The 14,741-nt window shown below is 41.7% G+C and overlaps 1 protein-coding gene across 2 annotated transcripts in view; it reads left to right on the top strand.

The window, feature by feature from the left end:
- Positions 1–14,741, top strand: part of CARMIL1 (capping protein regulator and myosin 1 linker 1) — a 239,530-nt gene that overhangs the window by 110,873 nt on the left and 113,916 nt on the right. For both annotated transcript variants that reach the window (XM_084850112.1, XM_084850111.1), the window contains exons 3-8: positions 3,977–4,027; positions 8,728–8,787; positions 11,771–11,892; positions 12,701–12,798; positions 13,164–13,234; positions 13,416–13,489. In XM_084850112.1, coding sequence (XP_084706238.1) covers positions 3,977–4,027; positions 8,728–8,787; positions 11,771–11,892; positions 12,701–12,798; positions 13,164–13,234; positions 13,416–13,489 — 476 coding nt within the window. The remainder of the gene's footprint in view (positions 1–3,976; positions 4,028–8,727; positions 8,788–11,770; positions 11,893–12,700; positions 12,799–13,163; positions 13,235–13,415; positions 13,490–14,741) is intronic.

The following is a 14,741-nucleotide window of genomic DNA, read 5'->3' as shown; positions in this document are numbered from 1 at the left end:
AGTGAGGTGAATTGGCTGTGCTGGCTGGGGCATGCTGGGAGTTGTAGGAGATTTTTTCTGTCTAAACATGCATAGGATTTTGTTGGGGCCCAGCTTCAGCGCTGTAATGGGCCTTTAGGTTATAACTAGGATTTGATTAAAAGTCGCCTGGAAGGGCTTGGGCCTGGAATGTCAGAATCTGTGTGAGCCTATCTCTGTCAGTGTTCTCAGAGTAGAGTCAGTGGGAGTCATCCTTCTCCCAGTCTACCTGCTGGTCTGACTTTGGCAGGAAGGAGGCTTGAAGCTGTCTGTGACAACCTGACAGAAGTGAGGTGGGATTTGCAGAAGGTTAACCCAGGTTGAAACGTAATTGCTGGATTGCTAAGGACTTGCCATGAGGAGTACTGTGGTGGTATTCATAGACTTTGAACTCTCGTTTTGCTGTGGATTATGTGTCTTCCTTGTTGTCAGCCCAGGGTGCCAGGAGGCTGGGTTTGATCCCGACTCTTGGACTTTTTTTTTTAATCTGGGCTCATGCAGTGTGGAGTTACCAAGACAAAAGCAGTGGCGTAGAACTCTTGGGTGGACTTACTCTTGGACTTAATGGCCTCGCCTATATAGCACAGAGATCCCAACGAAAGTTCAAGGTTAGATGAAGTTTCTTTGTGTGTGGATTTGGTGGGGCCTTTTCTAGAACTCCTGCCTTTGATTGCCTGGGAAGGATGATCTCAGGAGTAATTCCAGTTCCTTATGATGTTTGTGGAGATTTGATTGCTTTGGAAGGTTGACCCCATGAATCCTGAGCCCCTTCCCCTGTGTTTTGAGCCTCAGAGATTTCAATGGGGAAACCTGTTCTGTGGATCTCTGTCAAAGTTTTCGGCTTTGGACTGTTCTGGAATTACATAGAGCCTATAGCTACTGACCATAAGCTATATAATTCCTGAAGCGTATAACCATTAAGCTTTTGCCATAGGATTTCCTTCAATAAAGGGGTCTCACTAATTTGGGTGTCCAGTGTCAGTTTACCTGTGTGTGTGTGTGTGTGTGCTTGAAAGATCAGGAAACCTGGCAGATTGTGTTATAAGTGACTCCCCCCAAAAAAAATATTGGAGCAAAGAAAAACCTAGAGTTTATAACCTTATACAAAGGTTCTCTAATGGTTATCCATGAATTAATACAAATATATACCATCTGTAGACAATATAATGAACTTGAGCACACTCTGGGATAGAGCAGAAGACAGGAAGGCCTGGCGTGCTATGGTCCATGGGGTCACGAAGAGTCAGACACGACTTAACGACTGAACAACAACAATAGACAATATAAAACAGAGTTTTCATAGATATATGAAACTGAATAATTATATGAAAGGCTGTGTGTTGATGATGTTGGAGCTATTAGGAGCAGTTCCAGTGTCAGCAGTATGTGCAGTCTTGTGACAGTAAAAAATTCCAGAGGATCATCCTGTGAATGGAAAGCATGTACATGGGTTAAATCACTCCATAAAGTTTTTCCAATAGCATCCCTGAAGGACTATACATCCCACTGAAATTTAATTAAAATAGTTTGAAGCTATGATATAGCAATCCTCTGTCACTGATTTCTGGACTTCATACTTTGTGGATTACTCAGTGGGCTACATTGCAAGTCCTACCGGAAAGCGATGGAAGCAGCAGCATGGGCTACTGTGCTTTTCCTAAGTCCATAGTTGGGCAATACCTTTATTAGGACCAATCAAAAGGCCACAAAAGAGTACCAACTTTCAAGTTTTCCAGAACTCTTCTGCACCTTGTTCCACCTTATGAAGAGTTCTCAAAAACTGGAAAGCTTGTACACGATTTTGCATTTTGATGTTGCATTTGGGTTGGTCTTAATAAAGGTACTCAGATGTGGATTTTGAATTGTTTTTCCTCATGGACCTGTTTGTTTGTTTGATGTCTTTGTTTTTCTATGTTTCTTTTCATCTGTAGCATTTGAAGGACCTGTTCCCTCTGCTGATGAGAGACTGAAATGTCAGAGTAGCAGAATGAGTCCCAGGTTTAGCATGGTAGCAGCAGTGATTGACATCAGATTCACTTTATAGCTAGGAATGGGGACTACTGGGCCAGTATACTACAAGAATTAGACATGGGAGTGGATCTACACTACGTCTGATTCGTGAGTCCAGGGGATTGTGGGAGAGTTATTTTGTATAGTACAGGATAGCCATTCATTTTGAGAACTTTCCATGTCTAAAGACCCCTTCTTGCATTACTCCTGTGAAAGTGGGTTCTATGAGCTGAATGCCACCAGCCCTCACCCAGGTCTGCACCAACTAGCCCCACTCCCAAGATCCACATATTAAGTGTTGGTGGGGGATACTGTGCATCTATATCTCTACATATGTAGGTTTCCCTGCTGCTGACATCCACACTTAATGCACGGATATTGCGGGTTGGGGGGAGCTAGTGTGCAATGTTATGTCCAATGTCAGTGTGGGGATTAACAGTGTGGCCCAACCCTTCAGTGCACTGAGCCTGCCTTCATGTGAATAATGCATGAAGGGGACTTGTAACATGCCTCATCCTGATGGATGGCATGTGTTCCCTTTTTTAATTTTAGAATTTCACAGGGCATCTTTATTTTTACTACAGGATAGTGCCTGTATTGGCCCCAGGAGTGTAGCCAAGTCATTTGTAGTGTTAGAGGGGCCTAGAGATCCGTAATGCTTGCTTAAGTTCATTATTGGTGCAATTCCCATGCTAGTAAGCCTCTGAGCATGTACAGATGAGTCAAAAGGCCGATAACAGCCTTCTTGGTGCATTCCTTGCTAATGAGGAGAGTCTTTATCTCTGATGTGCCTGGGAAGCAAAGTCTGTTTACAGGTGGCTGTGCCTGAGAACCAAACACTTCTAGCCTATGCTGAGAATGAACGCTAGGGGCGCGTGCTGCTGTTACGCTGCTTACTGATGCTAACCTGTAGAGTATAAGACCCATTGTACCCAATGGCTGGGGGTTCAGAGAAGCTGTCTGATCCAACCATTGGTATGCCTGTGTGCTGTAAGTTACCCAATAAAGTACTCCTTGTAAGCAAACCTGTGAGTCTGATGTATCACTGTCTTGGCACTTCTAACCTAAGAGCTCAATGCCCACGGCTGGGGCCAACACAGTGTCAAAAATGTAATGAGTGTCACTTATGCAGGCATTGTAATTGGCATTCTTTTTATCTTTGAAATATTGATCTTGCAGCGCTCCTATACACTTGGGGGTTTGTGCAAATGTTTAATGGTCCTAGGATGTCATGGAAGCCTAATTCTCCTTGAAGGTTAATAGGAAATAAGTACTCCAGACTATTTAGACTCATTAGTGTAGCGTCATGACCACTACTGTACACTGTAGAAGGTCAAGTGTTCTTGTTCAGTTTGAAAATGAAGTGCACAAGCAGCCTTACTACATGTTATCTGAGCATGTGGCTGTTACTGGCCCAGGTAAGTGACTCACCTGCATCTTCCTGGTAACATCTAGTAAAAGATGCAACACAAGCATATTCATTATTTCCCTGCCTTTTGAAAGTGGCATCCAGGAATGGGGACTGGGAAATCCAGAATGTGATGATTCATTCATATGCCTTCCATAGATCTTGCAGGAGATACGTGGATGAGTGACAATCACTTGTTTATAGTAACATCTTGTTAGGCCTAAACAAGGCCTGTTGTGGGGTTTGGTGAATATTCTTTTGAACAAATCATTGCAAGCATATTCCAGAGGAGACTGTTAGGGCTTAGTCAGCTGAGAGACTCAAAGCTGGAATTATATTTCTTATAAGACAGAGTGTCTGATAAAAAGACTGCAAGTCTATGCACACTCATGTGGATGCAAGACTGTTAATCTGCAGATATCAAGGATATATGGCATATTGTTAAAATTAAGCATGTAAACCCTTCTGAGTATAGGGTGTTCAGGTTTTTTTGTTTTTAAAGCTGAACATTGCTTTCAACATTTGCTCTTTATTTTGTAGGTGCTAACATCATGTCGGGCCTTTCTGTTAACTTCCCGCATTCCTACGAAGGTAAGGCTAATTTTTCATTACTTTTTTTTAACAGTATGTTAAAGTTCACTTATTTTAAACTAGCTTACTGTGTATGGTCATGGTAATTAACTATGGGGTCAGGGACTACCTGAAAATAGCTTAATAGTGCATATTCTGTAGGAAATGCTTTGCATCCTGTCCTGTTTTGTCCTTGGAATCTTTTAAATGCTAGACTTGGAATCAATTTACACAATTGGGGGCCGGGGATAATTTTTTTTTGGCCTGTCCTTGTTAAATACGGAGATACCTGAATAAACCATCATGTGCCCAGAAGCCAATGTATGTTAAATACAGATGTGTGTTCAATACAAGCCTCCCCCATTGCTGTGCAATACAAACCTGCCCATGGTGAACATGAATGGATATGTGAAGATTTGTGATAAGCTAAATGGGTCATGTGTTGCATTGTCACTAGGGATGGGGAAATGAGCTATGTTCAAGCTCTCCAGGATTCTCCAAATATCTCCTCGCTGTTTGTTGCTCCTCGATTTGTGCTTGTGTTTGTGATTGCTGTATGTTTTGAGTGGATGGGAAATTGCACGAAACGAACAGCTGTCAAATGTGAAAGTTAATTTTATGGAAATCTTAAGCAGATCAATTGTCTGGTAGCATTATATCTGCAGGATAGAAGTCCTAATTCATCTTCTGTTCACAATGGACATCATTATTAGCCGTTGTAAGTACTCTTGCTAGTGATTTTATTTCAAGATGACAAACACATCCAAGAGAATTATATCAAACAATTGTCCTCACTGGATTTGGGGAATGAATTATTCTAATGAATTTGTGGGAGATTCTGAAATTGGGTGCTTTATAGACTCTATTAGGTCCTCTGTCATGTCAGGCTGTAATAGGCTTGACCAGAAACTTTTGAGGCCCTGGTGCATGCTGTTGCTTTCATTAGCACCATGTCAGGGCCTGCTGCCATTGCCATCTTCACAGTGAGGATTCTCCTAAGCAAAAAGCTGAAGCAAGGAAGCTCAATGAGAGCTGTTAACCCAGAAAAGATCTGGGGAAAGACTGAAGATATACAGACCTGGTTCACACATAATGCTAACCCATGGTTGTTGAATTCTGGGTTGTCATGATTTACAAACCCAGCCACGCTAACAAACCATGGTTTGTTAACCACAGACAACCCAGAAAGAGACCCATTGTTGGTTGTTGAATTGTGAATTCTGGGTTGTTTAAACCATGGCTGGGATAACACAGTATGGTATCATTGACCAGGTTTGGATAACACGGCGTGGGTCATTGTGAGTCATTTCACCCACAACAAGCCACAGCATCTGCGAGCGCTACTATGCATATCCAATCCCCCCTCAGCAGTTGTCACATCATGCGAACCCAGTGAGTGTGGGTTATGTGAGGGCTAAACAACCCTCACATAACCCATGGCCTGTTCTAGGGTTATGCGAGGGTTGTTTAACTCTCGCATAACCTATGCTCGCCAGGTTCACGTAACCCATGGTGGGCTGTCATGTGGTGCACACTGGCCCATTATGTGTAAATCTGGAACCGTGGGTTGTTCATGGGTTGTTTCACCAGGCTATAGAGATGGTGGTCATGAGTGGTAAAAAAAAAACCCAGCAGTTCTACGTGCCAGTACTACAGCACCGCAAAGTCATTGGGATACAGGAAGGGAGCGGGCAAAGGACAAGGGAATCAAGCAACCCAGGGATTAAGTAAACCACAGTTTGTTCAATCATCTGTCAGCCAAACCCTGGGCAGGGCAACAACCCATGGGTTAACTAAACCATAGGTTCGTGTTATGTGCGGATGAGGTCATATGTTGGCTGTCCCTGATCCATCAGTCTGTTTCTTCCTCCTCATGAGTAAACCCTTGCTCCTGAGTAAACTTTGGGGGAAAGGGTTTTCTGGTAGCCAGGAAGACAACTCTGAGCATTCCTCGGGGTCTGTCGCTGTCATTGCTCTGCTGAGCCATGGGATGAGGAAACTCGGGACAGGGTTGAAAGGTTTCTCTGAGACCTCAGGTGAGTCATCCCTGCAACAGGACTACTGAGGTTGCCCATGGTCTTCTTTGGGAGTGGGATTTGCTGAGGAATCCTAATTCTCTTCCTCCAAAGAGATGTTTTCCTAGGCTTGGGTCAACCAGGACCTGGTAGGATTGAAATACCCCTATCCTGCTTACTCCATCTGCTCGAGCTTGGCAGAAGTGGTGGGATCCATGGAGACTCAATATAGAACTTTGTGGATATCCCCTTCTGTCCAAGCCCCCAAACCTGCTGTTGGGCTACATTCCCCACCCCCCTGCACCAATAATTAATTTAGCCTTCTTAGTTGTATTGGAGCTATAAAACGGGAATGTTATGTAGCTTATTGTACCCACATTATTTATTCCCAGTGGAGCAGTATCTGCTGTTTTCTGTGGAGCCTGGAGTTGCATCTTATGACTTGTCTAACAGCATGTTCCATGAAATACTTTGATTCTCATGACAATTGGAAATGATTGTCTTGGCAGAGGAAAGACTTCTTTGCTATTCACAGATGATGAATTTGTATCTGGAGATAATCATTCATCCCACATGGACTCTGGCTAACATGATGTTGGTAGATGTCCCTGTTTTTGCTTTTGTGCAAACAACTCCAGAAAACTAGCAAAATAGGAGTGGCACTTAATTTTTTCTTCTTTGATTATATACAGCATATATAGAAGCTTTAGTCACAGTCTAAATTGTAGTGCAGTAATGTTACCGAAATGTGAATTACGGTGAATGTGCCAGGTTAAATGTGCTACATTGGGAAACATAAAGATATGGTCAAGGTTTAAAAATACATTTGGCATTTAACTTGAAAAATCCAAAAAGTACTAAATCCTTTCTTCCTCCAGCTGAAGGAAAGGGGGAAAAGAGGGGAAGCTAAGGATAATATGATTAACACAAATCTGTCCTTGAACTTAATCTGTAAATTAGTACACTTGCAGTACATTTTCTATTTAGGCATGGAGGAGAGGTGCTGCTTTTTCTGTTATTACAGAACAGAAGCTGAATCTTTTATTGAATTAGAATTGCTGTTCATAGGGAAATGATCTCAGATGTTCTACTGGAACTTATTTCATCATTTTCAGCAGAGAATAAAGACCATGTTTCTGTTGCAGTCATGGATATTTATTTGGGATAAAATAAACATAACATTTGTCTTACTGTGGGCAGTATACAATGATGTCATTGCGCTAACTCAAATTACGTTGCTCTATCTCCAACTACCAGTTCATTTCCCCTTCTACCCTTTGCCTCCTAATTCCTGGAGAATGCTACTTATTTTTGTTCTTTTCTTCCTATGATCTGGTTCCTGCCACTTGTACACCATCCCTCACCAAAATCACACATGGACTGGATTCGCATGGCACGACAACCCATCATGGGCAGCCAGCCATGGTTGGTTGTTGTGTCATCCAAACCCAGAGCACTTTCTGCAGGGTGGCTTATTTTTCTGCAATAAGCCACAGTGAGAACCCATGGTGAGTTATTTTAACCCATGATGGGTAGCCGTGTCATCTGAACCCAGGAGAGAAATTGTATCGTGGGTTTTTGCGATAGACAAAAAAGCCCATGCCACTCACTTTTCACAATCTCATCAGTGACTCATTCGTTCCTTGGCATTTTTTTTCCAGTGACTCAAAAATGTGCAATTGGGGTCATAATTTTTTAATTATTATTATTATTATTACATTATTTTTATTATTGTTTTTGTCCGTCTTGCGCAAGTGTGCTAGTACGCTCCTACGGCTGCCTGATATGTGTAGCCTTACCTGGTCAATTTTCTTGTCTGTTTCAGCTGTCAAAGGGAACTGCCAAGGGGAGTAGGAAACATACAAGGAAACTGACAAGATGAGGCAGCATAGGCTAACTTGCACACAGTTGTGAAGGACCAGGGGAGAAATAATACTAAGGGGGAAAAGGGACCTGGGAGCGCAATTAAGAAGCACCAAAAGGGGGAGGGGGCAGAGGGGAGAAGCCAAATGAGTAGGTGCACCAAAAGTGTGGGGAGATATTGCTCTTGGCGACGGGATCCTCTCACTTTTAAGTGTTGGACTGACACTTCTCAGTGTCCCCCACCTTTTGAACACTTTCCCCAAGTCTCTAGCTACTCCAGAAGGGGAGATAGTAACTCCCCCGCATTTTGCAGCTCCTTTTCGGAGCACCTACTGCTGACAGTTCTAAAAAAATCCCTGAGAATGTGGCTGCATGGGACAGACTGAATGGAATCTGACTGGAGAGTGAGTGTGTGTGTGTGTGTGTGTGTGTGTAAGTATTGCTGGTGCTGGCACCACATTTGCTCCATCTTGTTCTTAGGGATGTTGGAGAAATCTGTCGGGGGGAGGGGGGTCAAGTCCACCGAGCTTTTGGTGCCTTGGACCCCGGACTCCAGCTTGCTTGTCCACAAGCTGGCCCGACTTGAACTGCCCTTCCTCTGCTGTTTCCTATGTGTTGGATTTTAGATATAAGCTCAACAGGGCTGAAGCCTTTTCTCTTATATGCTGTGCCATGCACACTGATAGTATTTTATGAATATATTAAATAAATGAATGAATGAATGTGAATAACAGGGTGGCTGGGTGTTCATTATATATCTAATGGCTTATTCTCTGTTTAATGTGTATTTACCTCTACATTTGATATAAATCAAAGTAATTTCCTATTCTGTTTGAATTACAGCTAGAACTAACTTTCAGCTACTTGGAAATCCAAGGGATCACCTGCAATAAACCAGGCCAGGTGAATATTTTAGTTATAAAAGGATTTAATATTGCAGTAATGCTACCTGGCAGCTTAGAAATATTTTAATTAGGCTGCTTCATTTAGGGTGCAATCCTATGCATGTTTAGACAAAAAAGCCCTACAGTTCCCAACATGTCCCAGTCTGTATGGCTGGCTGAAAGGATGCTGGGAGTTGTAAGAGTTTTTTTCTGTCTTAACATGCATAGGATTGCACCTTTAGAAGAAATAAATGAAGAAGATATGGAAGAAATGCAGATGTAATACCAACAGTATTTTAATTATGCTGTTAAAACCTTTCATTTATAAGCTTTTAAGATGCTGAATTGAGAAAGGAAGGAGCATTCACAGGAAGATAAAAAAATTAAGATCTTCTGTAACTTGGAACACAAAAAATAGATTGATTTGTCTTTTTGTTGTACAGAAAGTAATGCTTGCCTTTATAAAAGAAAATCAGGAACAATTCCAATGCAGTTTTACTCCTCTTTGGCCAAAGAAAATATGAACAATTGCAACTTCTGAATGCAAAATCTAGGAGAACATTGTAGCACTGTTCAATGAGGAGGAGGCAGAAATCCAATCTGCCGCTTGCAGAGCTAGCTCTTTTAAATGTCTGTGTTCCTTTTACATTCCAGTATATACTTTTTCCACATGCTCCAGTATATACTTTTTCCACACTTTTCTCTCTCAAGGAAAAGCATTGTTCAGATGTAACAACCAAAACATGGTTTGGCTTTTGAGCCCAAGCCTCAGGCACCCCACTCCTTCCTTAATTAATGCACTGAGATTCCCTCCCTGAAGTACTCGTTCATGGCAAACCCTAGTTTGCCATTACATCCAAACTGGGAAAACTAGGGTTTTGCAAACCGTAATTTGAAACCCATTTCAAATTATGGTTTGCTGGCAAAATGTGATTTTTGTCCTATTCAGATATAGCAGCAAATTAGGTTTGCCACAAAACAGGAAGTCAGGAAGTGCACAAGGACCACACCTTACACCTCAGGATGTATGAGAATTCCATTTAGGGGGGCAAAAACTTGACAGATTTTTCTGTTTTAGCTCAGCAGATTTCATTCCATTTCCCCCTGCTGGTGTTGACTCAATCTGCAGCAAGTCAAGCCAATACTCGGATTCCAGATTTTTCTAATGGAGGCAATTTACGAAAAAATGGGGGGGGGGGTCTTGAAATTTGCACAAATGGTGCTGTATTTTTTTTTAATTATTGGCGATCTTGGGCAAGAGCATACGATTGCAAGTCTGCTGAGAAAGCCTGCAGAGGTATATTCCCCTCTTATCAATATCCTTGTCAGTTTCATCCTCCCCACACACTACTTTGTTTAGCCCAGCAGAGCCTACTTGTCAAAGAACTTGTCAGTCATCCCCCCCCCCCACTTTTGCTTAGGAAGTGCTGAAGTAAAGGATGAAATTGACAAGTATGGAATATATACTTGTCAAAGAAGTACTGTCCACAGTACATAATGTGGACAGGTGGACTTGTGATCCTGCACACTTGCGCAAGACCACCAATAAAAAAATATATTTTAAAAAAATTACAGCACCATTTGTGCAAATTTCATGATCCCCCTCCCCCAATTGCACAAATTCCAATTTGCAGAAATGGCAGAACGTGAAAGAAAATGCACAAATTATTTTCGGAATCGGGAGGGAAAAAATCTACAGTCCACTTATCAGAACAGAAATGCTGCAGAATCCCATCGGGCTTAAACAGAACATAATATACATCCCTACCTACACCCAAACAGTACTTCGGCCATTATATTCAAAGTGGGCCATTGTGTTTGGTTTACAGCCATAGGATTAATTAGTAGTGAGATGGATCATGTAAGATAACTCTGTTGGAAGTGGTAGGTTCATATTTTAGTTGATATTGGAGTGGATGCAGCCACATGGTACAAAAGTTGTTTTTTTTTTATAAAGATCATTGACCATTGAGTGGACTTGTGCTGGCCACTTCACAGACATCAGTTGAGACTGACTAGGAGCATACTTTCTTTTGATTAGTGGCTTTTTAAAATTATAGGTTGTCACCAGTTTTTTTTTCTGCCTATAGATCCAAATGGAAACAGTAGTAGGTCTTCAGAGAAAGAGAATTGGTAATCAGCTAGCACTCCCTATACAACCAAAGTCAAGCTCTGTCCCTTGACTGTTGTGCTGCATGGCTGTTCTTCCTTATTGATCGTGTATAGCGAGATATAACACTACTGTTATACTGCACTGCCGTTCAGAATGTGTCTGTATGACCTTCCACTTTTGGTGCATTTTCATGGATACGTAGTTGAAGAAGGTTTCAGTGGGAAGTAGAACTCCTTGCATCTGTTTCTTAAGAAAAGGGTGCTAAAAGATTCTCTCCCCATTGAAACATTTCCTTCCACCATCTACTCAAATATTCTCTTACAGTGAAAAGATGTGCTGGAGTCTGGTTGGAGATCTCCATATTTCCTTTTGTCCTAAGGGTACAGTGAGGGGTCATTACACTCTCCCTCGTCACATGTGATCCCATCTCCACAAGTGGAAAAATGTTAGGGGTGGTGAACTCTGAACATCCTGCTCTCCTTTACACATCTTGCTCCCCTCCCCCCATATCTTCTGTGATGTCATGCCATTTGGAAGGAGATGCATGGGAGGCAGACGTGCTAGACTGAAGGACCAGCTTAGTTCTTTGGAAGGCTTGTAAGCCAGATGGTCAGATGGTAATAGCAATGACCAAAATGTTTATATGATCTGATAACATCGTTGGCATTGTTACAGGCATGCATCTGAGATTTTAGAGTTTATAATCAAACACATTTCTTGCTGTAAAGGAACATAGCTTCTTACTTGAATTATTTGTTTTTAGTAACAGGGTAGCGTTACTAAATATTCCTCCTACTATTGGTTACTGAAGTGGTATTCGGGGGGGGGGGAACATTGTTAAAACGTGTTTAAATATGCTACCTCACATTTCCCCAACTTTGTTATGCAGCTGATTGTAGAAACTGAAAAATGCAACATTTCTATGAAGCTGGCTTCATCCGAAGATGTGCATGAAGTGTTGGCACATGTTGGAACATGCCTTAGGAGGATATTCCCTGGTCTGTCTCCAGTGTAGGTACTCATTGGGAAAACGGTAGCATATGTTCAATGTCCAGTTATTCAGCCGCAGACACACACAGACACATGCTATATAGACTGTATCTGTATGTGTGTATATGTGTATATTGCAAGGGAGGTGCTGATTATGCTGTTCTTCTACCTCCCCCCACCCCCTTAAACATTTGAGAATGTTTGTCAAGCTTTTCCTGCCAAGGAAAACAGTGGAGTGGGTTTCAATGCAGACAGTGTACCAGAGACCTAGAGAATTGACCTAGTCAGGGTTCAGGCATCCAGTAGAAGTCATGGTTTGAAATTATAATACATTTTTTTTGTCTGCACAAGCAGTTCCCATCATTTGCATGCACACAGGGAAAAACATCGTATGCATCAGGTGATTGTGGATATAGTCATCAACAGGTTTTGTGACAGTAGCATACTTTTACAGTTGCTGTGATCATACATATTGCAGAGGAGTGCCACTGTAATCATCTGGTTGACACAAGACACTTTTCTGCGGACGACTTCGTATGGATAAAAAACGTAGTGTTTTGAACCAGTCCTTAAACAGGGAGACTTCACCTGGGGAGTCTTTATGTCAAGTTTTGCATTGCTATAAGTGCCAGTGTAACCAATCCGGAGATTGGTTAATGGGAAAGGAGAGACTGAAAGCATAATTTCCACCTCAGCTCAGCCTTACCTTCAGATTTCTGACATAGACTGCAGGCCCACTGAATTCTGCAGTTTATGTAGATAACTATAACATGGTATGCTATGTTTTAACCGGTCTTTTAATTCATGTGAATTTTCCTCTTGCATGCAGGAGAATAATGAAAAAAGTAATTATGGAGCCCCCAGAAAGACTAGCTAATCTCCAGACACTGTGGGACAGCCAAACTGTGGCAGAATTAGGACCATGTGGTATGTGTGTGTGCTTTTTCAGATTGCAATGTGTAATTTAGGGAATCTCCAGTACTAGGAAGCTTAATTCTATTTCTGGTGCAAGTTTAGCTTTTTGTTAAAGTATAATTAGCTCTAAGGTGTAGTTAGAATAGAGTGTCATTGTGACGGGTGTGGGAAGATGCTATTTTTATGCTTTATTGTACCCTGCTGTATATTACAGACAAATGTGGTGTCAGCTCAGTTAGTTTCGTATTGTTCATGTAGCATAGCATATGTGCTCAGAAGAAAGTAAAATAGAGAGTGTCTTTTAAGATATGTGCATCGGCTTTTAAGGACTTATTCCCCGTAGAGATAAATGGTTTGTGTTCCTTCTTTGTTTCTAGGAGGTTTTTCTCAAATGTACGCATGTGTTTGTGACTGGCTTGGGTTTCCGTATAGGGAAGAAGTTCAGTGGGTAAGTACAGAAATCTCATTGGTGGAGGTTATTTTCAGTTAGCTGTGCAGAGACCAAGGGGCAAACAAACAAACAAAATTAACCAAAACGAAACACTTCCTTTCTACTATCCCAGCAATTTGTAAAACCAAGTGAACTAGTTTTCCTGTAAAATATGTTTAATTGTGCTTTTTCTAACCAGGATGTTGATACAATTTATCTGACTCAAGATACCAGGGAATTGAATTTACAAGACTTTAGCCATCTTGACCACAGGTAAACACTAAGATATTCTATAAATTGCTCTAGGTCTGAAGTATGTTATAGAAGTGTAATTAACTGACCAGTTATTATTATGTCCCCAGTAATATTAGGTGCTACTTTCACAGCACTTCTGTGCACCTGTAAAACTATTCCTTTTTTCACTCATTTGAAATGTTAAAAGTATGCATCTGTTTAATCATGACACTGGGAGCTTGCTGGGATGCCAGTATATCTGTATGTTCTGCCATGTTGCTCTTACGTAACTGCTTTTATATCCCCACACACACACTTATTTCCTTGCACTTATAGGGTGTGACCCAGTCACATACTGGGTAGGGGCAAAACAATTTCTAGTAACAAGCCGTCATACTTCATGGCATGCTACTTGGGGAAGGGGATCCTTATCTTTTGATGGAGCTTATAAGAGGCTGCTCTTTGATGGGGGTACCGCTGGAACAGCCGCTCATGCCAGTTTGGGTCCTGGCCATACTTATGAACTGTGAACTGGGTGTTCCTCCTCATTTATCACCGGGAATTCTAAAATTATTTACTCCCTTGGTAGAAAATAGGAACTGGGTTATAAAAATTAAATATTGAAATTTGTGTGCTAGAAGGTAATTTGAAATCACTGAATCTCATTTAAGACATTGGCGGAAAGCAGGTTCTTGTTCAAAGCCTAGGAATATTAAACCATATCGATTCCAAAGGCTTATTGTCACAGTGGAGCAAAACACTAAGTCTTTCTCAGTCAAGGGAGGTTTTCAAAGGTAGATTTCCTGGTAAAGACCCAACTGTTTTACAAGATAATTTCATATGGTTTCAGTATGCTACTTCAGAGAGCAGACTACTCCTTGTTTTCAGGTCTGCTTGTGTGGCTATATCGGCTGTAGTGAGGATATTGTCATCAGATTATGGTGGTGATAATGTTTATCTACTGTTTGATCTATGTAAGTGCCTAGGAAATTATTAGATCCTGGAAGAATATCGTGTATCATGTAGGGCATTCACTCTGCAGAACTGTGGCATGGAAATCTTTTCAAGACCTAGGTACTCCTGCAAAGAATAAGTTTGAGAAGTGTGGTTCAAAACATGTGTCTGGTTGCTGCAAGCAGGGCTGCTGTCATCACCCAGCAACCTCAGGCAGCTGCAGGGGCTCAGCACCCTGGCAGGATCTACCATTGCTGTACATGCATACGACAGCTGGGGCTGGGAAGCTGCTATTTAAAATTTCCCACAGTGCCCTGGAGTGCCCAACATAGTGCCA

Source organism: Heloderma suspectum, chromosome 4 (genome assembly GCF_057233095.1).
Source record: "Heloderma suspectum isolate Gila_16-S chromosome 4, 16-S_ref, whole genome shotgun sequence".
Classification (NCBI taxonomy): Eukaryota; Metazoa; Chordata; class Lepidosauria; order Squamata; family Helodermatidae; genus Heloderma; species Heloderma suspectum.
The sequence above is the reverse complement of the archived record's forward strand: the minus strand, read 5'-3'. Positions and strand labels throughout refer to the sequence as shown.